The 26,995-nt window shown below is 47.2% G+C and overlaps 1 protein-coding gene across 3 annotated transcripts in view; it reads left to right on the top strand.

The window, feature by feature from the left end:
* The first annotated feature begins 8,618 nt into the window (after positions 1-8,618).
* Positions 8,619-26,995, top strand: part of Slc4a5 (solute carrier family 4 member 5) — an 80,262-nt gene continuing 61,885 nt past the window's right edge. For 2 of the 3 annotated variants that reach the window (XM_052174097.1, XM_052174098.1), the window contains exons 1-3: positions 8,619-8,741; positions 14,372-14,449; positions 15,853-16,044. In XM_052174097.1, the coding sequence (XP_052030057.1) occupies positions 14,374-14,449; positions 15,853-16,044 (268 nt within the window). In that variant the 5' untranslated portion in view covers positions 8,619-8,741; positions 14,372-14,373. Of the gene's footprint in view, positions 8,742-14,371; positions 14,450-15,852; positions 16,045-26,698; positions 26,840-26,995 lie in introns of those variants that run through there. The other variant, XM_052174099.1, reaches the window with a different exon arrangement.

The raw sequence follows: 26,995 nt of genomic DNA on the forward strand, positions 1-26,995 counted from the left end.
TCTCATGGCCGTCACAGCATCGCAAGAGATATGGCATCAGAGTGGTCTGGTTGGTCAACAGCTGGGGCGGCTTAGGTTTGTTGTGAGGGACAGGCACTGTGCCAGCCAAGTCACAGTGAACAGTGGATTCGAGGAAGAACTCTGTCCCTGCCAGGGCAAACCCCATTCCAACCCCGTTGCCTCTGCTGGGAAGCCTTGAACCCCAGACCGGAGTTTTTGTGTATCCAGAAAGGAAAGTTCCCACCTCATACCCTCCCTTCTGCTCCCTTCAGATCCCTGTATGCCACAGCATGGGGGGAGGTAGAGAAAAAAGAAAACAAAAATATCTGAAGCAAATAAATATCCACGCGACTTAAGTATGAACTCTGGGTGATAACAGGGCAACAGCTCTTTGTACCGTGCTCCTCCGATCTGCTGTGAGGGCAGTTTCACTGTTTGGGTACAAAGTCCCCATCCTTGTTCCTTTGAACCCGAGCCGAGACTCCGAAGCACATGTTCGCAGACAGCCATGTTCTAGCACAGTGGCTCTCAGTCTTCCTAACGCTGAGACCTTGAATACAGTTCCTCGTCTTGTAGCGACCCCCAACCGTCAAATTATTTCATTGCTACTTCATAGCTATTTTTCTACTGTTATGAATCAAAATGCAAAATGTCTAATATGTGACCCTGTATGGGCCTTGATTCACAGGTTGCAAGCTACTCTTCTAGCGCAGCTATAGCAGCCCAGATCTTTACTTCCCTGAGACTGCTCTACTGTAGGGTAGTTCTCTAGTTCGAGGGGATGCAGGTCGTATTTCCTCACCTCTGCCTGCATCCTCACCTCTCAGGCTGTTATTTGAACGATTTCCTCTCTCAGCCATAAGTACCCCCTGGTAGCTCTGTTGTTCGTGTCACATCCCTTCATCCTGTATCTTCCAAGCCATTTTAGAGCCTAGGATAGGCCAGGGCCAGGCCCTTGAAGACTGGAAGTAAATGTTTGTGGTTTTGATTTCTCTGGACCTCTCCCAATCACTGCTTTTAAGTTTGTCCTGTCTTCAACTAGCTAGAAATCCTATAAGTCCTGAGACTGCTTTGGGGCTTCATATGGCCAGGACTAAGGGGTTTCCTGGACTGTAGGTCTCAGCCTAAGAAAGCCTTAGACAACCCTTGATGTGTTGATCCCCATTTTGACTCCATAGAGCCCTGAGAACCCACAATGCTGGGTTTATGCGTTGGCCTCCAAACATTTGCTTTCACACGATTATTGCAAGATGACACTGACTCCAGGGTTGTGGCTTTTCCACTGAGGAGAAAACTCTTCATAAGGTCCTTTTCTGTCTTGTTTATTTATTTGTCTATTTATCTGTATGTGAATGTAGGAATATATGTGCTGTGGCATGTTATGGAGATCAGAGGAAAACCTGTGGGAGTCAGCGCTCTCCTTTCACCAGTTGGGTCCCAGAGCTTCAACTAAGGTCTAACTAAAGCTAGTGGCAAGCGCTTTTATCTGCAGAGCCATTGCCCTAAGGTGAGGCTTTAAACAGAAGGTGGGTTTCTTACCTGAAGGAACAGGGAAACCCTGGCACAGGGACTGACAACACTCAGGTGCTAGGGGCTTTGGAAGAAAAGGGGGCAGGGTTATTCTTCTTTCTGTCTCCAGCATCTTCCATCCAGCGTGTGTATGTGCGTGTGCACACCTGCATTCATGCTGAGGTGTGTGTGTGTGTGTGGTGTTGGCACCCAAGGTTTTGCTGGACAAGCACACTAGGTCTGAGCTACACCCCCAGCCCCAGAATTTAGCTTTTAGTTTCAAGCTCTGTGTTTCCTCATGTTTTTGAGTCTACAACTAAATATTCTCTGAGCTCTGGCTTCTAAATTATTAAGGTTAGACTTAAGTAGACTTAAGTAAGCCATTATAGACGGGTTCTACAAAGGCAAACAGGCGAAGAGTCACTTCCAAGTGGTTGGGGGGGATGTCTCATTGCCCATCCCCACAGTGACACACCTCTTCCTACAAAGCCACACCTCCTTTTATTTAATTAATTAATTAATTATTTATTTTATTTATTATGTAAGTATACTGTGGCTGTCTTCAGACATTCCAGAAGAGGGCATCAGATCTCATTATGGATGATTGTGAGCCACCATGTGGTTGCTGGGATTTGAACTCATGACCTTTGGAAGAGTAGTTGGTGCTCTTAACCTTGGAGCCATCTCTCCAGCCCCAAGGCCACACCTCTTAATAGTGTCATTCTCTGTTCCCCTTGTACACTCCCTTTCTCAAGGGCCAGCATTTAAGTCTGCAGCGCTGGGTCGGCCCTGGGACTCAGAATGTTCTCCCCAAGCTCAGGCCCATGGACTAACAAGTCAGACATCTTCCTGAGGATTCTCTGTTTCAAAGGAGTCGGTTCTCCTGGGGGGGGGGGGTCCCTGTTCTGTTGTCTTCCAACAATCTAAGCAGCAGTAGTAATCCTCCCTTAGGCGCACTGATTATATAAACCAACGAAGACACAGAGAAGAGATCAAAAGACATATTACGTTTACAGGATCTGAATAGACAGTGACTTTTTGGTTCAAAAATAGTTGGTGAAGTAATGGAGGAGAGCTGTGTTGATAGCAGAGGGACGGGGGAGGGAGGGAGGTGGTTCCTAGTTTGGAAGTGTCCACTAAAAGGGATTGAATTCAAGGCCCTGGGAGCCACCGGCCCCTTCACAGAGGTGACAGTAGAGGGTTTATTCGGCCCCTTCACAGAGGTGACAGTAGAGGGTTTATTCGGTGGTAACTTGGCTGTAGCCTCTGACTCGGCAGAATGAGGGGAAGCCCAAGCCCCGCCCCCCAAGGTCAGGTAAGTTTATATGCTTCCTGCCAAAAGCCTGTGCAAAGCTAAAGAAATCTCTAGCTATCCCACCTTAGAAACGGGATGACTGAACAAGGAAGTCGCCCTGGCATGGTGCTATTTCACTCCTGCCTGAATCGCTGTCCTTGGGAGCAAGAACCAGCACGTGTGTACACACGGTGTGTATGTACACAGGTGCGGTAGGAGGCTTTCAGTGAGGGTGGGCCCCTGAGCCCGTCCCTCTAGTTATATGTTCTCTGCCTAGAGCCATGACTGTTGTTCTTCATCCCAGGCTCTTGACCCAGGGAAGTCACAGTCTTGTGGCTGCCTCAGACCTCTTCTATTTCAATAAGGGCTTTGTAGCCTCTCCATCAAGTTAGGTAGATAGAGGCAAGATGGGACCTGTATGAAATCCTCATTTCAAAGAGGTGAGGTTCAAACAAGACATCCTTTTTCTATCATCTATCTATCTATCTATCTATCTATCTATCTATCTATCTATCTATCTATCTTAATCAAAGACACTCTTCTTGGGGCTGGAGAGGTGGCTCAGTGGTTAAGAGCACCGACTATTCTTCTAGAGGTCTTGAGTTCAATTCCCAGTAACCACATGGTGGCTCACAACCATCCGTAATGGGATCTGATGCCCTCTTCTGGTGTTTCTAGAAACAGCTAGTGTTCTCTCTCTCTCTCTCTCTCTCTCTCTCTCTCTCATACACACACCACACACAAACAATAAATCTTTTCTAAAAATGACGCTCTTCTTAGGATCTCAGAAGATACTTATCCTCACCACCACACGGTCTTTGCCGCATCCCTCCCTCCGGGTCTTTAAGGAGTGGGTGGGAGGGACTGCTCGGGAGTCTAGCAGTTCCTAGATGTAACAAGCTGTGCTGTTCTTAGGCACTGAGACTCCTGGAGGTCAGTGGGCTTTCCAAAGAAAGGGCCACCCAGGCTTTGTTGAAATTCCTTAGCTTTGTGGCTCCTGTCTCTGACAAAGAGTGTCTTCTGCTTTATCCAAGTGGACATCCTGAGGTTTTGGGATTCAGCTGTGAGCTCATGCGAGAAGTGTGCTCCCTCCAGCACCTGGGAGAGCAGCCCGCTAGGTTCTCCAGCTGCCCCACTCACCTATGAGGGGAGTCTACGACTGTAATCTCTCCCCACCATGAGCACTCAGAGAGGGCACGAAGCTTCGCCAAATGCCAGTCCATCTGCCCTTCAGCCCAGCATCGTCCCAGGAAGGCAGCTACAGGCAAATGGCACCTCTCTTACTTCTACTGCATGGTGAACCGGAGTAGTGGCCACATCAACAAAAGAGATACTTCATCAGTTACGTCGTGACAACAAATAGTGAGCGTGTCTGCTAGTGGGACATTAGTACAGTCTGTTCCCCAGACCAGAATCAACTGGTCTTGAAAGTCCTGTCCTCAAATTCCATCTGCAGAACACTTTCATTCCTTGAATCACTTGTTCCTCAGGCTCTATGCACCTTGTTGTTTTTTAAAAAAATATTTATATATGATTTATGTGTATGTGTGTATTACATGCATGCAGGAGCCCAAGGAGGCCAGAGGAAAACACTGGATGTCTGCAAAACACCTATATACATAAAACAAAAGTGAATGAATCTTAGGAGCGTATGGACCCTGTTGTAGTTAAAATTACTTGGGGGTTTCTACCCACCTTGACCATTTAGTTCCCAAATAAAAGACACAAAACCTTTATATTTATAATAATCCATAAAACACTAGAGCTGGACAGATATCAACCCTCTCAGCTATTGTCTGTTTCCCTGGAAACAACCCTGAGATAGCCCTTGGCCTGTTCCACCTGGGCAGCTCCTACTCCAACTGGCCGGCCTTCACGGCCATACAATCTGCCTACCCCATGTTGTCTTCTCTCTTCTCCTCTCTCCCCTCCTTCCCTGTGGTCTCTGCCTCAGCCCCAAGCCAGGGGGGAAACTCCGCCTACCACTACGACACATAGCAACAGACCAAACCTCAACAGGACCCCGCCTTTGCAGAGCTCACCAGGTCGTGTGAGGGGCGAGATAGGTGCATATGGTATTGGAGAGATGGCTCAGCCGTTAAGAACACTGGCTGCTCTTGTAGAGAAGCCGGGTTGGGTTTCCAGCACCAATGTGGTGGCTCACAATCATCTGTTCCTCCAATCCCAGGGCATCCTTTGCCCTCTTCTGGCTTCCAAGGGCACCAGGCATGCATGTGGTACACAGGCTACTTTCAGGCAAAGCATCCATACACATAAAATTAAACATTAAAAAAATATGTGCACATATTTGTTATTAATTCAAGATAACTACTTATGGGGTAAAATTAGAAAGTGAAATTGAAACATTGAATGGTGGGGACCTGATCCCTCTCTGGGGAACTCCTGTGTGCAGTTCAGGCAGTCACAGGGTTGTTTTGGACACCCTTGGGTTCGGTCTTATGACAGGATTACAGTGTCCACTCCCCTCTGCTAATCCGAGCTTCAATCCGGATTCAGCATTGAGGCCTCTCATCCTCAGGCTGGCACTGGAGGGGAAGGAAGCCTCAGGCTTTCAATCTTCCTCACACAGCTAACGGGGGCTCTAACACCGTCAGGGTGGTTGTGGGGAAAAGAGAGAAGCAGGAAGATCCTGCAAGCATGTGTGTGTGTGTGTGTGAGTGTGTATGTGTGTATAGGTGAGTCTGTGAGAGCGTGTATGTGAGTCTGTAAGAGTGTGTATGTGAGTGTGTGTGTATGTGTGTGTGTGTGAGTGTGTATGTGTGTATATGTGAGTCTGTGAGAGCGTGTATGTGAGTCTGTAAGAGTGTGTGTGTATGTGAGTGTGTGTGTGTGTGTGAGTGTGTATGTGTGTATATGTGAGTCTGTGAGAGCGTGTATGTGAGTCTGTAAGAGTGTGTGTGTATGTGAGTGTGTGTGTGTGTGAGTGTATATGTGTGTATATGTGAGTCTGTGAGAGCGTGTATGTGAGTCTATAAGAGTGTGTGTGTGTGTGTGTGTGTGTATTTATCTATGTTTGTGGATGTATAAGTGCTACCGAGCATATGTGGTAGGCCAGAGGACAACCCTCAAGAGTTTGTTCTCTCCTATCAGATGGGTTTCAGGGATCAAACCACGGACTCTCATTTACCCTGAGTCCCAGGCTTTGCTACTTTTGCTTTGTTTTGAAACAGGATCTCACTATTCAGTCCTGGCTGGCCTGAAACACCATATGTAGACCCAGCTGGCCTTAACTCACAAAAGATCTGCCAACTTCTGCCTCCTAAGTGCTAGGATTAAAGATATTTGTCACTCTGTTGAGCCAGCGGTTGTTGCTGGTTTTTGAGACAGGGTTTCTGACATGTCTGACATGCAGCCTAGGATGGCCTCAAACTCATGAAAATTCTCCTACCTCATTCTCCTGAGTGCTGGGATTACAGGTGTGAGTCACTGTCCCAGCTTGTTCAGTTCTTCACCACAGCGTGGCCTTGGACAAGCCATTGTGTTCCCTCTGAGCTTCAACCCTCCCCTCTGTCACTGAGGAGAACAGTAACTCCTTTTAATGGGATCAGGCACAACAGGGCTCGCTAGGCAAGGCTTGGGAGACTTTTAATTCTTTAGGCATGGCTTTTCTTTTGTTAGTATCATCCAAAATGTCACTAGAATTGTATTTAAATTTCATATAAAATTCTGAATATTTCATATAATTTCCCCACTCAGGAATATGTTTCCTTATTATATATTCCTAAACAATGTTTATCACAAAATCTCATTAAGACATACAGCTAAGCAAGTTCATTTCTAGAGGTTTGGCATTAAACATTTTAAGATTATTTATTTACTTGTTGTGACAGGGCATTGCTATCACCTAACTATGCAGACCAGACTGGCCTCCAGCTCACAGAGATCTGTCTACTGCTGTTTTCAGGGTGCTGGGATTAAAGGCATGTGTTGTCACAGCAGGCTGCATTCCCCTCTGTGTGTGTTACTGTAATCAGAGCATACTAGTAGTGCCTTTAGTGCCTTTGATCCTCAGTGATGATCCACCCCCATCACCATGCACACCCCACGTTAAAGAAGTAGACCTGCAACATAATGATCCTTTGTGCATAAGGAGACTGACCTCAGTCGGGACGCAAATGACGCGAATAGTGTGGCTCAGCTTGGCAGAAGGGACCAGAGCATTGTATCCTAGCTCAGCAAATACGCCTGGATGCAGGACAGGAGGGGGGTGTCAGTAGTAGCTGCCTGCCTGGTCTGGTCCCCTCTGGGGCCGTGTCTCAGAGACAGCTACTCAGGTATCCTCAGGGCCTTTCTGGTCTTACTGGTTTGCACTGATATCATTGCTCAATGGCTACCAGGGAAGCGTGGTCAGTCTTGGAAGATGGGAGACCTGGAGGGTCTGGCTTGCTTAAGGAAAGGCGTTGCTGTCTGCTGTCTAGCAAAGCTCATTTTTCTCCATAGGAAATGAAATTTGTGACTCTCTGCCTGCTGCCAGGGATGACCGCCAGGTGGCAGCAGAGATTAGGCAGTAGGGGAGGCCGCGCCCTTGCTCTGCTAGGGCCTGCAAGGTATGCAGGTTTCCAGACTCTAGGAAGGCTGGGAGTCATTTTCCCCCTCTCTGCTAAAACACAACCCACCCGGTCCCCACCAGTCTAGGACATGTTGCCAGCTTCTCCCAAGTATCATAATATGAAGTGTTACTAGCCAGACACTGGCCTAATATGTCACCTGCATGTCAATCAGCCTCGGATGGAGAGGTCCTAACCCCTTTTCCAAGGTCCCACAGAGATCTGAGCTGACATCTGAACCCACTGAAAAACCCAGACAAACTCAATTTGAGTTGGTATTTGAGCACAACCATCTATAAGCCATGCTCTATTTTGGTAACAGGGACATATCGAATAAAACAAAGTCTTGCCCACATCAGCGGGCAAAGCAATAATGCAGATAAGCAAGGAGACACAAATGCCCCAATGTGCTGCCCGCAGCCCTGGCTGCATTCCTCCTCCCCATTGCTGTCTAACAGCTGCCGTTGTGGTTGTGGTAGGCGCCCCCAGTGTGACAGATCCCAGCATCTTACCAGCACTTAAAGATCTAAACACGGGAAAGTCAAACACCTTCAAATGAGCTGTAACTTTGTCTCAACTGGGGTCACATGGTAGGCCTAGTCCTGCAGAGGTTCCTGGAAATGATGCCACATCTCTCTGGGCTTTAGTGTCCCTGAATTTAAAATGGGTACTTTGGGGGGTAAGATGAGATCATATTCAAGTTTTTTCCAACTCTAACATCCCTCCAAGACAGAATAAATGAAACAAAACATCTGAGGCCAGAGAGATGGTTCAGCCATTAAAGGCATTTGCCGACGACCTGAGTTCAATACCCAGAACCCAAAGGTAGAAGGAGAGAACACAGTCCCACAAGTGGTCCTCTGACCTCTGCATGTCTACTATGGCACTAACACACACACACACACACACACACACACACACACACACACACACACACACACGATATGGAATTTCACAGAGAAAAGATCTTGGATAAAACTGAGCAGGGAGATGAATCGGTATTTCAGATTCAAGACTGGATTATATCACAGCCATGAAATACTCACCAGGTTAAAATCACCAATGAAATCTGAAAAGAAACTGGGAGCAAAGTCCCCTGCCCATGACTGTTGTTGTCCCCAGTCAGCCCCTGCCATACCCTGGTCTGTCCAGCCAATCATCATCCATGCCTGACCCTGCGGGAGTATTCCTTCCCCCACCCCAGTCACACGGCTGACCGCTACTGAACCCCAGAAGTCAATCTCCAATGCCCCAAATACTGCTCAGCCGGGAAGCCACAGAAAGCCTTCCTGCAACCCAACAGGAGCTGAGCCAGGGGCTCTGGTCTTCCTACAATTTGGAGCCTGGTGTCCACTGCTAAGAACACACAGGTAGGTCTGCAGCCTGAAGTGTCATATACGGAGTGTTTTTTCCAGTGTGGATCCTGAGTGTTGAGGTGGGACTGTCACACACACTGGCCCAGAAGGCTAGACAAATCTCTAGATGAGCCCAGGGTGTTTGCCTTTCCTTATTGGACTGTATTTGTCTTTCTGGAGCCCACTGGTTTGATGAATGGAGCTGAGCAGAGACTTCTGTGCTCTCAGAACCCTGGTGAATGGTTTCAGCTTGCTTCCATTTGAAGGAAGCAAGTATCTTTCACTTCTTGACCCCTTGTATTTCTGTCTGCCTTTCCCATGCTTGTGAGACTGGCAATACTTCAGAAGCACCCAGAAGCCTGAGGCTTGGCTCTCCTCTCCCCGAGAGTTTAGAGAAATAGATGGTGCCTGTTGCTGTAACACTGGGGATGGAGAAAGACAGGTGGCCAGCTATTCATTCTGCAGCTCTGCTTCTAGGTTGTGGATGTGGTGCGTGGCGTGGTTACTGACAGTTGCTTAGGGACATTTCATTTTCTTGTTTTTTTCTCTTTCTCTTCTGGAGTGTAGGGGTTTGCTTGGCAGGCCTGGTGGCAACAAGTGAGCCTCTGGTCAAAAGATGGCCTTCCTCTGGTTTCTCTGTTCTTTGTTTTGTTTGGTTTGTTTGAGGTAGGGTCTCATGTGTCCCAGGCTGGCCCAGAGCTGTGTAAGTAGCACAGGCTGGTCCTGAATTCCTGATCCTCCTGCCTCTATCTCTCAACGGACGACAGGCATCTGAAGCCGTGTCCTCCTTCCTCTGTCTGGTTTCTAGCTCAGCTTCCTGAGATCTGGCATGGTCCTGCCATGGCTTATTGGACAAAATCATCCATGGTATGCCAGAGGGGAAGTCTTTTGCTGAGATCCTCTGGTTCACCAGACACCATGCTGTCTTGTCTAAATTCTTAAATGTAAAGGTCAAATTGCTTAAAATTCAGGTGGAAGGAAAATTCCTAAATGTTTAAGTACAGCGAATGTAGCACAGGCCTTCTCTTGGGTCGTTCATGTCTAGAGTCACGGCTGCCCATACTGAGGATGAATTAGCAACCTTTGCTGTTCTTCCCTAATAATCAGACTGTTTAGTCCCAACCGTGTCCAGGCCTCGGATGCACATATCTGAATGGGTTTGCCTGAATCAATGTGCCCTGTGGGTGGGGGTGGGGTGGGTGTTTAGGTGGCAGATGACTGCCACCAGGGTTTTGATGGGTGTGAGGTGCTATGTGTCTCTATGGCTGGCTGTATCTCTATGTCCTGCTACCCTGGACACAAAGGCTGCTTGGGTGGGGACTTGGGGTGTCTGTGTGCCAGTCCACCATTGATTCAGCCCTCCAAGTTTAGAGTATTGATTTTGTAAGGAAGGTTTTAGATTTTTCTTGGGGATCCTGACAGCAGCGGCATGGAAAGGTGCCGGCCAGTGTCTCAGGACAACAGAAGATTTGGTGATTTGGTCTGAACTGTGAACCATGCTCAAGGCCAGTGCCATTTGGGAGCTGAGGTGGATAAGGAAATGGTGGTTCTAGTTGGGTAAGGGAGAGCCTGGAGGTAGGAGAAACTGTCCTTGCAAGTTCTTCTGTCTACTTCATACCAGGGGTCATTGCTAAAAACCGTTTGGTAACATATCACAGAGGGTAGTTGTCGGGGTTGGTTCTCTTCGGACATAGTCGTTCAATCAACTGAAGATGTTGAGGGAAGTGCCAACTCTATGGGGCCCTGGTTGTGGTGAGGACGGGGATTCAGACAGTGCTCAGAGCCTGGAACCCAAAAGTGGGTGACTGATGGAAGCCAATCCCAGACCCCTACTCCCTGTCTCTCCTCCCTCTCCCCGTCCTTTCTCTCCCATTCTCCCCTCCCTTGCTTCCTTGGGCTTAAGAATCAGAAAGAATTCAGTTTGAATCCTGGCTCTACCAGAGCTGGCTCTATGACCTGGAGCAAATGATTTTAGTCTCCTTGTTGATGTTTTTCCAATGTATAAATGTGTGTGTGTGTGTGTGTGTGTTCATACATCAAGCTTGAATCCATTATAAGATACATGAGATGCTGCCTTGTGGGGGCAAAAGTAGACATTCAGATATAAGTACAGGCATTAAAAGGGAGAGAGCTGCATTGTTGTGATTTTAAATATGAATTATTTAATTCACCATCGTGTGTGTGTGTGTGTGTGTGTGTGTATGTGTGTGTGTGTGTGATGCTAGTCTAGAGAGATCAGAGGACAGCTTTGTAGAGTCAGTTCTCTCTCTCTACCTTTATGTGGATTTTGGAAATTGAGCTCAGGAATTCCCCAGACTTTGGGGGCAGTGTTTTTACCCAGAGCCACTTCACTGGGATTTTGAATAGCACATTTTAAAGGTAAATCATTCATGAGTTATGTTAGGGGACCTTCAGGAGTGTGTTGAAATTTTCTTAGAATAGGACTTATTCTTCATTTCTGTCCTATATATGGAGCTTTCCAGATGTGCTATGATGTCAAGATTTGAAACAGCAGAAGGGGAGGGAGTGCTGGAGAGATGGCTCAGTGGTTAAGAGCACTGACTGTTCTTCTGAAGGTCCTGAGTTCAAATCCCAGGAACCACAGGGTGGCTCACAACCAACCATAATGAGATCTGACCCCCTCTTCTTGGGTGTCTGAAGACAGCTACAGTGTACTTATTTATAACAATAAACGAATCTTTGGGTTAGTGCTGCAGGGACTAAACAAGCAAGGTTAACCAGAGTGAGCGAGGCCTACCCCGGAGCTAGTGGGGTTGACTAGAGCAAGCAGAGGTCCTAAATTCAATTCCCAGCAACCACATGAAGGTTCACCACCATCTGTACAGCTACAGTGTACTCATATACATAAAGTAAATAAGTGAATGTATAAATAAACAAAACAGCAGAGAGCAATTTGCATTACTAATGAGATGGAGCTGTCATTACAAGGAAGCAAAAGAAAGTTAGCAGTCATCTTGGAGGTCTGTCGGCCATTGCCCCAGACACTCTGCCCCAGCCTTTCCCTCTGGCCCTCCTCTCCATCCCCCAAGACAGTTATTCAGAGAACTTAATAGCCAATATGACACTGACACTGGCCAGGCATAGAGAACAGCAGATCAGGGCAGATGCACGCCAGCTCTCAGACACATGGCTAACGCTCTACAGGTGTGGCATTTGTTGTCACAATTAATTGAGTATGTTTTGTGATTGTTGTTTGTTTTTGAAATGGGATCTCCGTATGTAGCCCTGGTTGACCTGGAATTCACTGTGTTGACCAGGCTGGCCTCAAACACAGAGCTCTCCTGGCCTCTGCTCCTGAGACCTGGGGTAAAAAGAGTGTGCTGCTGTGCTCAGTGAATAGAAAGTCATTCACTTTCTATTGCACAAAAGTTTTTGAACATGGTGGGTGTGGTGGTGAGCACACCAGGTGTTGTGGTGACCACCTTTAATCTCAGCACCCAAGAGGCAGGGACAGGAGTACCTGTGAGTTAGAGACTAGCTCTGTCTACACAGTGAACTTCAGGCCAGCTAGTGCTACGTAATGAGACCCTGTCTCAAAACAACAACAAACAAAACTAAGCTTTTTGTACCAGTAGTTCGTAGTTGGTTAATTCAGGTATTCAAAACATTTTTAATGTCAAATTTGACATTTCTAATTTTTTTGTTTTTTTTTATTGAAAAGGGAAGTAAAAACGCTTATGATAAAATTAAAGATTTACATGGAAAATATTTCAGATAAAATAGAAGAGATAAAAAAACACATTAAAATTGACAATTTTCATGGAAAATTAAAGAGTAAAGTGGTAGACATGTAAAACATTGCTAAATTAATTGAAATATGAAATAGAAACATTTTATGATAGAATTGAAGATTTACATAGAAAATATTTCTGATAAAATTGTAGAAAAATTTTAGGTATTAAAAATGTTAAACATGTTAGAATTGAAGATTATCATGGAAACTTTTATGTAGATATAATAAGGGTAGGCATAAAAGTATTCCTAAGTTGACTGAAAGTGGAATTATAAACATTTTCTGATAAACTTGAAGATTTACATGGAAAATATTTCTGATAAAATTGAAGAAATACATAGAAAAACATGTTGAAATTAAAGATTATCATGGAAATTATACAGATAGAGTGATAGGCATAAAGATAATTTTAAGTTGATTGAAGGTGGAATTATAAACATTTTCAGATAAAATTGAAGATTTACATGGAAAATATTTCTGGTAAAATTCAAGAAATATATAGAAAAACACGTTAAAATGGACTATTTCATGGAAAAAGCAAGAAAGTAATCTGCCAACAAACCCAAAAGAAGATACCTACACAAACATATAAATAACATCAAAAATAACAGGAAGCAACAATCACTATTCCTTAATATCTCTTAACAACAATGGACTCAACTCCCCAATAAAAAGACAGACTAACAGAAATATTTCTCATGTAAATCTTCAATTTTATCAGAAAATGTTTGTAATTCCCATTTTAATTAATTTAGTAATGTTTTTATGTCTACCATTTTATCTGCATTATTTTTCATGATAATCTTCAATTTTAATATATCTTTCTATATATTTCCTCTATTTTATCAGAAATGTTTTCAATGTAAATCTTTGATTTTATCACAAATGTTTCTAATTCCACCTTCAATTAATTTAGAAAGTTTTTATATCTACCATTTTATATGTAAAATTTTCCATGAAATAGTCTATTTTCTTTAATGGTAGAACTGTATATTTAGAAACCTTAAGGCTAAGAACTCTGTACAGTTCTCAAAACAGACAATCTGGGGTTGAAGTTCTCTTTCTCTATTTTGGCAGTAGTTAAAATTCTTGGCACCTCAGTTCCATATCTACATAATGGGACTAGTATGGCTAGAGGTTCGGTTTGGTGGATAAATACTTGTTTATTAAGATAAGCAAGACATCCTCTGAGTTGAGTCCTCAGCAGAGTAAATTAATACCAATACCAATACCTATATCAATACCAATACTAATACAGCATTGGTAAGACGATTCTATTAAGTCGTACATAGGAAGCACTCAAAACACTACCTATTAATGGTAGCCATTCTCATCTGTATTTTATTTTTTAAATTCACAATCTTATTTTATTTTGTGTGTGTATGTGTGTTCAGGTGAGCATGACACAGACATCTTGTACATGTGGAGGTTAGAGGTTAGCATAAGGTTCCATTCCTCCACATGCCCTCCACCTTGTGGTTTGAGACAAGCTTTCTCATTTTTGCCTGGAACTCTGAAATTCAGCTATGCTGGGTGGTCAGAGAACCCCTGTCTCTCGCTCCCAATCACTGAACTGGCAAGTGTGCAGTACCACATCTGGCTTTTTTAAAAGTGGGTTCTGGGGGTGAGAGGGACAGAGAGATGGCTCAGTGGTTAAGAGCACTGGCTGCTCTTCTAGAGCTCCTAAGTCCAGTTCCCAGCAGCTACAGAGTGGCTCACAACCATCTCTAATAGCATCTGATGTCACACAGAGATATAAAAGAAATCAATTTTTTAAGTGGATTCTGGAATCAAACTCTGCTAGCAAGGCAAGACTTCACTGACTGGACCATCTTCCTAGTCTCCTGTACCCTTTAATGTTCTGAAGCTCTGCACATCTTTTCCTTTGTAGTGATGAAGGTGGAAGAGGAGAAGGCTGGGGTCAAAAAGCTGGACCCCACAAGCTACAGGAAGAGACATCCAGAACAAGGTGAAGACGCTTTGAAAACCTTATGTGAATCCCCCGGGGTCTGAGAATTCTGTCCATGCCACCATATCAGCACTTCTAGTTGGGAACTACAGAGAGCTGTCTCTTTCCTTGACTCTCGGCAGTGTGTCTTCAAAGCTGGTGGGACCAGTATGCCGTGACCTAGCAGGCATGTCCAGCCCAGGCTCCTCAAGAACACTTAGCTAGCTCAGACTGGCCCAACGCAAAACCATAAGCTTACTTTAACAACATTCTGATGGGCTGGGGAGACAGCCCAGTGCTGTTTGCTGTGCAAGTGTGGAAACCAGAGTTCGGCTCCCCAGAACACATGTAGATGTTGGTTGCATGTGGTGGGCGTCTGTAATTTCAGCACTTGGAAGGTAGAGATATGGAATCCTTAGAGTGAGGTGGCTAGCTAGGTGCACCCAGTCATCCAGCTCTGGGTTCAAGGCAGAGGGTTTGCCTGAATAAATAGCATGGAGAGTAGTTAAAGCGTCTGGCATCAATCTTGGGCTTCCACAAGCACATGACATGCACATACATGTAAGCACATACGTGCGAACATGCATACATGCCCCTCAAACACGCCCAATTTTTTGGCATTAAATTTTCTTTTTGTAACTCAAATGTGAAGTTTTTGAGGTGTGAACTTTGTAGTTGATAATGTCTTGTCTTCATATTAAAAGACTGAACTGTCTCTAGGGACTGCATGGCTGGGTCTTTTGTCTGTGTGCATTAGGGCAGAGTTTCCACCAACATAAAGCCATTGAGTTTACCAGTGCTCCCAGCTATAATCGATGACAGATACCAACATTTAGAACACTCAGAAATGAGCAGCTCTGTTAGAACCTGCGCGAGGCAACCATGGAGCTGTTCTTGTTGGAGCAGAATTTCTGGCTTGGAGGCCCTGAAGTCTGCAGTAAACAGTCCCTGATGATTTGAAAATATATATGTGTGTGTCTGTATGTAGTTAATTATGTGAACATGTGAGAACAGGTACCTCAGAGTCCTGAGGAGAGTATCAGGCAGGTTGTTATGAACTGCCTAGAATGGATGCTAGGAACCAAATTCAGGTCTTCTATAAGAGCAACATGTAATAATGACTTCTGAGCCATGACATTTTGATTTTATAATGGTGGGTGAATAGAAGCCTGCAGTAGAAAGCAAGCTTCAAGCTTTAAATGTGGGCTTGTTTCCCTGGGCTTGCTGCCATCACTGCTGTAGAGTGGCAAGACTGAGAGATGTGTATTCTAACAGAACCTGCATCCAGCGCCTGCTGCACTGGTTCCCCGCCTTTCCTGAATTTTGGCTCCATCAAGGTACCCCACATCCTCCACACTGCTTCTGAAGCTGCCTCTGTAACTGGCTGAATCACAGACTCTCCTTCTCTGTGCTTTTTTCCACAGATTTCCCTTCAATTCACATTGGGTTTCCAGTCCCCAGTTACTCTCAAAGAAAAAGCGATTCAAAGGGACATCTTTCAGGCCTGCAAAAAGTCCAGTGGTCCCTGCAACCAGGCAAACCTCAGCAGGAGCTGGCTGGCCTGGGGGTCAGGGCCAGCAGCCAGGGAGGTGCTGTGGATTTTACCAAAAGGACTCGTAAGTTCCTTCAGGGGCGTGTTCTGGAGAGCCAACCTGTTGGTGGGTACAGTACGGCCAGGTGGGGGGTTCTTTGTAGATATGGCTGACTTTAGCGTTGACTCTCAGGGATCCATTATCCCTCTCACTGACAAAGCTGACCGAGGCCTCTGTTCCTCAGGGCTGGGGGTATGACTCAAAGCCCCTGCCTGGTGCACAAAAAGCTTTGGTTTGATGCCCAGCACCATGTGAACCAGGCCTGGTGGCCATGTGCTTGGCGTCCCAGCCCTGGGGATGCGCTGAGGTTTGTAGTGCCGGCCACTTTCATTTGATGCTGCCTCACCCATGGGCTTTTTGTTACTTGTGCTGTTGGTGGCAAATAAATGCCCCCAAAAACACAAAAAACAAAAAACAAAACAAAAAACAAAAAACAAAAACAAAAACAAAAACAAAAATAAAAATCATCAACAGAACTTTTTTTAGGAGCTTTCCCTTCATTTTGGAAGGGAGTTTTGTGGTCTGAAATTTTTTTCAAAAAGTATTTTTCCGCCGGGCCATGGTGGTGTACGCCTGTAATCCCAGCACTTGGGAGGCAGAGGCAGGTTCAAGGCCAGCCTGGTCTACAGAGTGAGTTCCGGGACAGCTAGGGCTACACAGAGAAACCCTGTCTTGAAAAACCAAAATAATAATAATAATAATAATAATAATAAAATAAAAAATTTACACCTATTTTGAGGGCAGAGGTTTGTGTTGTGGTGAACGTGTGGCGTTCTAAGGACAGTTTGTAGGAGTCAGTTCTCCCCTGAACCAGGAGATGGGAAACCAGGGATCAAACTTGGGTCCTCAGCGTGGAAGGTAGTGCCTTTGACCACTGGGCCATCCTTCCTGTTACTGGCTTGGAAGTTTTACTCTGGAGTGTTTAATTGATTTTGAGTTAGTTCTTGTGGATGGCAGAAGGTTGGTGTCTGGTTTCATTGTTTTGAATAAGAATACCCACTGTTTACCAGTACTGATGAATAAAGTAACCACTCTCCCCTCTGTACAGTCTCAGACCTTTGTGGGATACCAGCTGACTGCTGTGCGTGGTCCCTTGTAGCCTCTCCTTCCTCTTCTGGTCCATGGCTCTGCGGATGTTTTTATTTGTTGCTGTTGCTTGCTAGGACTGTGCTGTTTTGATTTGATGTCGCTCTGTGATAGTTTGAAGCGGGCAGTATAATCATCTTCGTTAATCCTCACCTTACCCTGAGAGAGAGGCGTATCATTATCCCATATTTATTTCAGGAGATCAAAGTTCAAAAACACAAAGCACAATCCAGCCTGCAATCAGTGAAGCTGCGAAACTACCAGGAGACTCCAAGGCCTGTGAATGATATTCTTGTCAGTGGTCAGTCACCATGCCGGACACGGGGTGGAAACTAGAGCCTTCCAAGTAGCCAAACTGGCCTATGGTGAAAGAGATAGGCTGGTGGGGAATAAGTGGGGATAGCAGATTCTCTCCGCACCTCTCCCTCTTCTTCTTTATTACCAATCCCTTTTTCAATGTGAACATAATTTAGGAACTCAATTCTTAAAGGTCTTTGAAGCTGCTTTCCAGCCTAGAATGCATATGTCTAGACCCTTCAAGCCACAGTGATCATGGGTAAGAGACATGTTTTCTGCCCTGGAAAGCATTTTTGTGAAGCAGCGATTGATTGATTGATTGATCTGCTCTAAACTACCAGCAGATGCTCACGCCAACTCTGCCCAATGGCTGGGCCACTCCCAAATGTCCCCGAGGTTAACCTGTTCTCTCCTCCAACGTTCCTGAGTTAATACTTACTACATCTATATTTCGTCTTTGCTGTCCTGGAGCCTGCTGTGCAGCTCACCTGGGGCCACTTCCCCCTGTACCCATATACCGTCTGTCGTCCCCACCTTCCTGCACCTTTCTGATGTGGTCCGACCCTACACCCTCTCAGGGCGGAATCCCCTCTTCCTCCTTCCTCAGTCCCTTCCCCAAATCCTAAAAGTCCCTCCTCTGTCTCCCTTCCCAGCCATTAGCCACTGGTAGCTTTATTGACCAGTCAAAAACCAACTGGGGACACACAGTCCTACCTGCAGGACACTGGGGTAACATAATTAGCATGAGAACACAAGCGGCTGCATTTTTGTTGTCTGAGAATCTCTTGCGATAACATAGAAGCAAGATGCTTAGGAGAAGTATTAGATGCATGAGTTCATTTCCACCTTACTCAGCAGCTAATGATAACCTGACCCAGGACCCAACCAGATGGGCCAGACCTAAGCTGGGATGTCCCATCATTCAGTCCCCTTGTCTGTAGGTGGCCAGCTACGGTGGATGGCCACCTGCCTCTATTGTCGCAGGATGAAGGTCCTTCAAGGATAAGGAGGCAGGTCTTCCAGGGATAAAATCAAGTCTGTTCCAGGTGAACTGGATGGCTGGTCACACCGGACTGCCAGGAGTTACCAACTGAGATAAAGACCCAGTTCAGTGTGTCTGACCGGCTCTCCCACAGTGTGCTCACACACGCTGGCCCACATTAAGACCACGGAGTCTTTTGCCTCAATGAGCAGACATTTTGTTGGCTTGAGCAGCTTCACCGTTGCTGAGATGATTATAAACTCCTTCTGATGGGAGGCTCAAGAAAAAAATATTGAAGCTCACTCACTTCTACCTACTGGGTATTGAACCATTATAAGGCCATTAAAAAAACAAACAAACAAACTGAGGCTAATGTTATGGCTCAGCAGATATGAGCACTGGCTACTCTTTCAGAGGACCTGGGTTTGATTCCCAGTGCCCGCATGGCTGCTCACACCTGTCTGTAACTCCAGTCCCAGGGTATTTAATACCCTCTTCTGCCTTTGTAGGCACCAGGCATACTCCTGTTGCACACATGTACATGCACACACACATTGTGTATATATGTGTGTGTATGTATGCGTGTGAGCCTCACAGAAATCCAAGGCTTTAGGATCAAGAAGCTTTTCATGTTGCCTTTTTCCCTTTCTCTCCTTCTTTCCTTTCCTGTGAGCTCTCTGTCTCTGTCTCTGTCTCTGTCTCTGTCTCTTTCTTTGCCCTCCTAACCCCTTCTGGCAGGGTCTCACGTATCCCAGGATGGGCCTAACTTGCTAGGTAGCCCAACCCAGCCTTGAATTCCTGATCCTCCTGCCTCTACCTTCCAGAGTGCTGGGACTCACAGACCTGCACTAGCAGTGGTACCAGGGACCAGAGTGCGGGCTAGGCAAGCACTCTACTACCTGACCCACACCTCCCAGTCCTCTGTCTGATTTCTGATGAGGAGGAGCAAAGGTAGAGGACTAATTTCTCTCTGCAACATCTCCTCTACCCAGGAGTCTCGGAAGCATGCTTCTTCAAATATATTCACAAAGATGGTTGTGTTTGTCTTAGTTAGGGTCACTATTGCTGTGATGAAACATCATGATCAAAAGGCCAGTTGAGAGGAAAGGACTTGTTTATCTACAGTTCCGTATAATAGCACTGAGGGCAGGAATCTGGCTGAGGAGCCGATGCAGAGGCCACAGAGGAGTGCTGCTGACCGGTTTGCCCCTCAGGTCTCACTCAGCCTAGGACCACCCCCCCAAGATGGCACCATGCACCATGGGCTGGGCCATCCCCCATCAATCACTAATTAAGAAAGTGCCATACAGGCCTTTCTACAACTCAGATTACCGAGGCATTCTCTTTCATTTTTAAGATTTATTTATTTTTATGTCCATTTTTATTTTGTTTGCATGTGTGTCTGTGTGAGGGTGCCAGAGTCTCTGGAACTGGAGCTTCAGACAGTGGTGAGCTGCCATGTGGGTGCTGGGAATTAAACCTGTGTCCTCTGGAAGAACAGACAGTGCTCCTGACTGCTGAGCCATCTCTCCAGGCCCACGGAGGCCTTTTCTTAATCGAGGTTTCCTCCTCTCAAATGACCTTAGCTTGTGTCAAGTTGACAAAAAACTTACCCAGCACAAGTTTCTCTTTAAAAGATTTATTTTATTGTTTTCATTATGTGGATCTGAATGTGATCCTTCAGATACTCCAGAGTTGGATCTATAGCCAGTCGTGAGCTGCCTGCCATATTCTGTTGTTGGTAACTGAGCTTAGGTTCCGAACTCAGATAGCGTCTCTGGAAGAGCAACAAGCTCTCTTAAGCACAGAGCCATGTCTCCACACCCTGAAAAATGGGTTTCTTTTAAAGCCTGAATCTTTAAAATGGGATAGCTTTCTCAGCTTTGGGTTAGGAGTGAACAAAGGAAGAAGAGAGAAGGGGAAAGGCAGATGTTTCTCCAGCCCCTGAGATACTCAGCTTTAAAAACTGATACTAGAACCCCCATTCTTAAAAATCCTCCAGTGAAAGTTGGAAAGGTGGCTCAGTGGCGATTCTTCCCGAGGACTGGAGTTTGAGTCTCAGCATCCACATGGTGGTTCTCAACCATCTGTACCTCTAGGCCCAGGTGATTCAACATGGCCTCTGTGGGCACTGCATGGACATCATGCCTTGACATACATGAAGGCAAAATACCTATATACAAACAAAACAAAATACAATAAACTATTCTGTAGCTGTTATTGGTGGGTGTGAGTCCAGTGGGCACCTGTTGAGAGATTCTGGTTTGTATGTGCCTGAGTGAAAAACCTGGGCGGGGACAAGTGGAGAGGAACAGTAGCAGAGAGTTTATTAAGAAGGAAGGAATACACTTCCAAGACAGGAAGTAAGCAGGAGAGGGAGGGAGCTTAGAAGTTCAAGGATACTGTCTGGAGAGTAGAGACCCTTTTTGGGTCATTTGCATAGTATCCACCTTTCTACCTCATTTGCATACCCTGGCTTCTCCTCTGCAGCTCTATATGTGAGAGGTGGATCTGTGAGGGTTCTAGCCTTCCAGTCTGCTAGCTGGCCTACTGCATATGCTAATCTCCCAGCCTCAGGGTGAGGCTTGTCAGACCCCAGCGTCTTGCCTCATGGTTTCTGGAAATTTCTCCAAGGCCATCAATCTTCAGTTTCGGCACTTCTAACCCATCTCACTTCTCTCTGAGTCTCCTCATGTGTCCTTAATTTCTTGCTTTTCTCTCCCTCTTAGCTGCAACGATCCACTTTTAAATGATAATGAATTCACTAGGCCATGTTGAAATTCACTGAACCAAACATTGAGGACATCTAGGATTATGGTTGGCAGCTGTGACGGAGTAAATTACCTTTTTATCATTTTGGGTCTCCAGAACGGGTGACACTGATGAAGGCAGTGGTTTCCCTCCATGTGGGGTTACCCTGCACTCAGGGGATTCCTACATGGGCTAGCTCTCTGATCTCACATTAAAACGGATGCCCTTCCCCCGCCCTGAGGAGCAGAGTGGCTCAGGGAACTCAGAAGGAAAAGGCTAAGGGGCTTTCAAAATAAGCCTGGGCTGACATTGTCCTACCGCCACACACACCAAGATTGGCCTGATGCCATCCAAAAGCACTGCTGGGAAGGCAGCCACATGCCTGTCCCCTCCTCAGAACATAGCCACCGTGGCTCTCCTTGACCTGGTTTTCTTTCTATAGACTGTTCTACCTCTGCTTGGCTTTAGTCTTTGTGGTGTTTGTTTGTTTGTTTGTTTTAGCATACACACACGCACACACACACACACACACATACACACACACATACACACACGGGGTGTGGTTAGGGGGAGAGGAGCTTTTTCTACCACATGTGTCCCAGGGATTGAACACAAGCACCCAATACCCACAGAGCCTTCTCTCAGCCCATGGGCTCCCCCCCATCTTTTACTGGTTCCCAGGAACTTCTGGTTCTAACCATTCCCATTATTTATAATTCCCAGTCTTGCAATTTTAAAGATTTAAAATTTTTATTTTGAATTTTGTGTTTATGCGTGCATAAATAGGGGCATATGCATATGAGTGCAGGAGCTTGTGGAGTCCAGAAGAGGGGTCAGATTTCCTGGAGTTAAAAGTGGTTGAGCCTCCTGACGCTGATGCTGGGAATGAGTCTGAGTCTTTGGCAGAAACAGTGCACGCTCTTAACCACTGAGCCATCTCTCCAGCACAATCTTAGGGTTTTTAAGAAGGCTCTCTAAACCCTAGAATTTCATATATAGTGTTATACTGAGAGTAAAGAAACCTGCTTGGGTGGGATTGGACACAGAAAGAGAGATACAGAGATACTGTTTCCATTGTAACTGTGTTTGTTACAAGTCCGTTCACTGCCACCCAACATAGTCACCAATGGAGAGATGAGAAGTGGAAAGGCTGAAAAAAAGGTTCATTAGCAGCCCCATTGGCATAGCTCTCACCTGAAACAAACTTCCTACCCCTTGAACTAACAGAGAATCACTGTGGTCCAAGCTGGCCTAGACTCATAGCAATCCTCCTGCCTCAGCCTCCCAAGTGATGAGATTATAGACACAAACCGCTATACCAGGTCAATGTGACTTTTCTTTCTTTTTAAAAAAGACTCACTTATTTTTACTTTATGTATATGCATGTGCTCTGTGTATGTGTGTGTGTGTGCTGTGTGTGTATGTGTGTGTGTGTATGTATGTGGGCCCCCTCAAGCCAGAAGAGACGCCTAACCTCCCAGAGCTGTAGGGACAGGTGATTGTGGGCTACTTAATATGTGTTGAGCACTGAACCTGGGGCTTCTGCAAGAGAAGCAGGCATTCTTAACTACTGACCTGTCTGTCCCCTGTGCCCAGATGGGAGAATGCCTCCGGCAGTTCTAGAAATAACCTCCTAGGGCCCAGGGCTCTGTGCTTCTTACACACATGCAGGCCAGCAGATCCAACGGGGATGGAAATGGCCGTTAAGATGACCTGTGGTAGCTTTTTGCTGTGGTCAGCATTTCTGACCAGCACCCGTCCCAAGTGACCTCCTATACCCTGGGACTAGAGTGTGCACTGGAAGGGAGGGTCTGCTCATACCTTGCTTACTTTAGAGCATAGTTCATCTAAAAGAGATCAGCTTCAGTGGGCAGCTAAGTCTCAAAAGAGAAAGAAACAGCGGGAGGAAGGAGAGACTTCTAGGGATTGGGTCTCGGCCAAGGCAGTGTGTATGGGCCCTCCATCTGGGAGCAGAAGAGCTTCTACTCAGATGGGGCGGCCAGGCTTGGAGCATGCAGCGACCTGGAGTCCCCTCTGTGGGCTGCATGGCCTCTCCAACAGCTTGTGGTAGATCTGTTTGTTCCTCGTTCTGCCTGCACCCTCACCTTCCCCATCTTCGTGTTCCCAGGCGTCACCGGGGAGGTCTGGTTAACTGAGAGACCCTGTTCAAACTTTCCAGACACGGATCCCATGTTTAATTAACCTTAGGTCACGGTGTCCTGTATTACTGAAGGCCTGCATGCAGGGGTGGGAAACAGGCTGGGCCGATGTCCCCAAAGCCATCTGCTGTGGGAGGGACTTCGGTGAGCACACAGGGGCAGGTTCTCCTCTGCTGCCTCAGAGCAACACAGCTGGAGTTTCTGTACAAGTTTAGGAAAAGGAATTTATCAGTCATGACACCAGGGCATGAAGGCCGCTCTCAGACACTCACTTCACACACTCCGCAAGAGTGACGCTGGCACCCCCCCTTTGTCTCCCACACCCCTGTACTCTGTGGCCCCTCACCGTAGCTTGCGTACCCCCAGCTCCTCCCCCAGCCCCTCCCCGGCCCCTCCCAGCCCCTCCTCAGCCCCTCCCCCAGTTCCCCTCCCGGGTCTTAGGTCTTAGCTCCTTCTTTGTGGCTGCTATAATCCCTCGCTGACGTGCTCATGGTTTCAGTCAGACTCACTCACCCAGAAACTCTTTTCTGAGTGCCCGTGCTGTGTAAGCCCCGGGTGAGCAGACAGCAGTGCCACGGAAATGGGTCAGACCCTGACCGTGCGAAGCTGAGGGGGAGGGGAAACAAGAAAGGCTCCCTCAGAGGTCCAAGTCACTGACTTTCTGCTAACTGCTCCCCAGGCTTTCCTAGGGTTCTGAAGCCCTTGCTCCTCGCTGGGAGTGGGGGTGGGGGTGGAGTAGGGTAGGGTGCGGTGGGGGTGGGGTGGGGATGTAGTTCCCAAGTCATCCTGTGCTCTGACCAAGCAATGATCAGTCTTCACCCATGCACTTCCATTAAACAAACAAAAAACAAAGCCACTCTGTGTACTTCCATAAGCTTAGTCCCTGGCACACGGTTCCCCTCCAAGCCCAATCCGGTCCTCCTTCTCCCTCCTCCTCTCCCTCCTCCTCTCCCTCCTCCTCTCCTTCCTTCTCTTCCTCCTTTCCTCTTCCTCCCTTTCCCTCTCGTGTTCTCTCTTTTCTCTCCTCTTCCTTTTTTCCTCCTCATATTTATTATTCCTCCCCTCCTCTTCCTGTTCTTCTATTTGTTTCTTTCATTTTCTTTTTTCTTTCTTTCTTTTTCTTTTTTTTTGTAAAACAGGGCCTTCTGTAGCCCAGGCTAGCCTGGAACTCATTTTATGGTTGAGGCTAGCCTTGAGCTCCTGATCCTCTTGCTTCTACCTCCCAAGTGCTGGAACTACAGATGTGTGTCGCTGTCCCTAGCTAGTCTGAGACCACTTCAATCGTTGGCCGCCAGCATGCACCTCTTCCACTATAGACCGGAGGGGCCACTACTGTGGCATTTCTCATGAGGAGGGCTAGCTTGTGACATACTATGTGTACATGGGGCCACGGTACCTTAGGGAAGTCCCTGATGCAGTGGTCCAACACGTGATAAGGTAAACCTTGAGCGGGCAGGAGGGAGGGGCTGTGATAGGGAAGGGCCCCAGCAGAAGGGGGACACACAGAAGTGGCCAGGGTGGGTCAGACACTGAATCGGATTAAGTCCCTGGGATGTTCAGGGTGGGAGCAGGCTGGTAATAGGAAGCTGGTCACAGCCACAAGCACAGTGGCAGGAGGATCACTTGAGGGGGTGGCGAGTGCCGGCCACTTTACTGGAATTATTCCAGTTAGTCTCCACCAGAATTCATCATCTCTACTTAATTAGCAGGGAAACCGAGTCTCACGGAGGTTACTGCATTGCCAATTTTGATACTGCTAATAATCAGGAGATGATCCCAGCTCTGGCCTCTTCTACAATGTTAACAGTCTCCAGTTTCTTTTGAAATCTTTCTTTGGGTGTGGAGGTAGACCCTGCCTCTGACTTAGTGTGTCCTGTTGAGGCTGCTTCAGTAGGTCTCTGCGGAGGCACAGGGTGGGGTGGGGGACCACTCACAGGACCCTCAGTGGGGCACTCCTGGGATGCCCACCACTAGGGTCTCTACGATGGTGACATCACTTGGCGCACCACATGAATCTAATGTGTTTCTGTTTCTTTAAATGGGCAGGGTGGGAGCCAGGCATTGTGGTGTGCACCTGTAATCCTTGAGCTAGGAGTGTGGTGCAGGAGGATGTCACAGATTGGAGCTAGTTTCATAACCAGACTTAGTTCAGTGAGTAGAGGGCTGTCCCAGTATAACAGAGTCCCCATGTTCTAGTCCCAATACCCTCCAAAGGACAGCAGCACCGCCCCTCCCCCCTCCCATCCCAGATGCTCCAGACTTCAACCTCATCCCGTGTCCCAGGCCCCTGGAGGCCCATCTGGGCTGCACTTCACCCCCATCTCACACCGCCCTGCTTGATCTTCTAACCTCAAATATGAAAATGTGGTCAAGAACCCAGTCACCGGGCGGGCGGGCGGGCGGGCGGTATGTTGTATGGGGAATGGTAGGAGGCACCAGCTCTCCCCAGCCAACTCCTCCGAACCAGGGCTTCCCGCGGTGTCCACTGACTCCCCGTTTTTTACCTGTGAACTGAAGGTTTGCGCTTCACCTCCACGAAGCCCCTTCCCAATTCTAAGACTTAAGGAGCCTGAGTTTGCAGCGCTGCTGCCTCTGTGACCTCCACTCAACCTTGCACGTGGTAAGCGTTTGCTGAGCCAAACCCCAGATTAGAGGTTTCTCAGAGAGCAAAGTAATTCCCCCGTGGGGTTCACAAACGCCCCCGAAGTGACCAGTTCCTGTTGTCCATGGGCTCCCAGAAAACACCCATTCAGTGGCAACGTGTGTCATTTTGTCGTAGAAGTGGGTACAGAGAGCAAGTCCAAAAACCGGGTTCAGAGTTGTGAAGGGGGCTAATCCAGCCCCATGTAGCACTATAGAGACCGAGACAAACACCCGCCCCCCAACAACAACGAAACCTCCACTCCCAACTCCCAGGCTTGGTGAGGCTGTCCTGGCCAGGGCACAGAGTCTGCCAGGCTATTACAGCCTGCCACCAAAATCTTAAGATCTTAAGGAGGCTCTAGGGGGTTGTGTACAAATCCTACCTCCCAGCCCCAGCCTTTATGAAGGCGCCTGAGGAGAGGTGCCTTGCTCTACCGGAGCCTCCAGGTCTGTCCCGAAGGGCTCACGGGGAGGAGGGGAGGGGCGCGGGCGGCGCAGCTCTAGGTGTTCTCCCACAGTCCACCGCTGCCACCACCCAGCTGCTGTGGAGCGCACAGGTCCCTGCTTGAGCCTCATTACTACGCCTCCTTCCTCTCTCCACCATACCCCAGATTCCCCCGCCCCCCTTCTTTCTCATTTGCTCGTTTCTCCCCGGATTTCCACGAAATCTCTCTTCGCTATTTTTCTCGAGCCCCAATCCCCTTCCTTCCCTTTAGTTCTTCTCCTGCCTGCCTCCACCACGCCTCCCTTGCTGCTTAACTGGAAACAAAAGTGAGTTTGTTTTGTGGATCAGAGGATCCTGGAGGAGACCGCAGCCAGGGTAGCAGCCACAGAAACAGGCTGGGGCCAGAGGCAGCACCAACCGCCGGAGACTCGAGTGCTCAGCTGTTCCGCGGAGCAGGTACTGCCCGGCAGGCTGGTGCTCGAGTAGACCCCTGCCCTGCCTGCCCGCCCTTCTAATCTGCTATCTTTTAAGGATCTGCCCATTTATTTACCTTCTCCTGGCCTTGAAGGATGCGGAAGATTGCAGATTTACAAAATATGGGACGGAGGCTCA

The sequence above is a fragment of the Apodemus sylvaticus genome, chromosome 2 (assembly GCF_947179515.1).
Source record: "Apodemus sylvaticus chromosome 2, mApoSyl1.1, whole genome shotgun sequence".
Classification (NCBI taxonomy): domain Eukaryota; kingdom Metazoa; phylum Chordata; class Mammalia; order Rodentia; family Muridae; genus Apodemus; species Apodemus sylvaticus.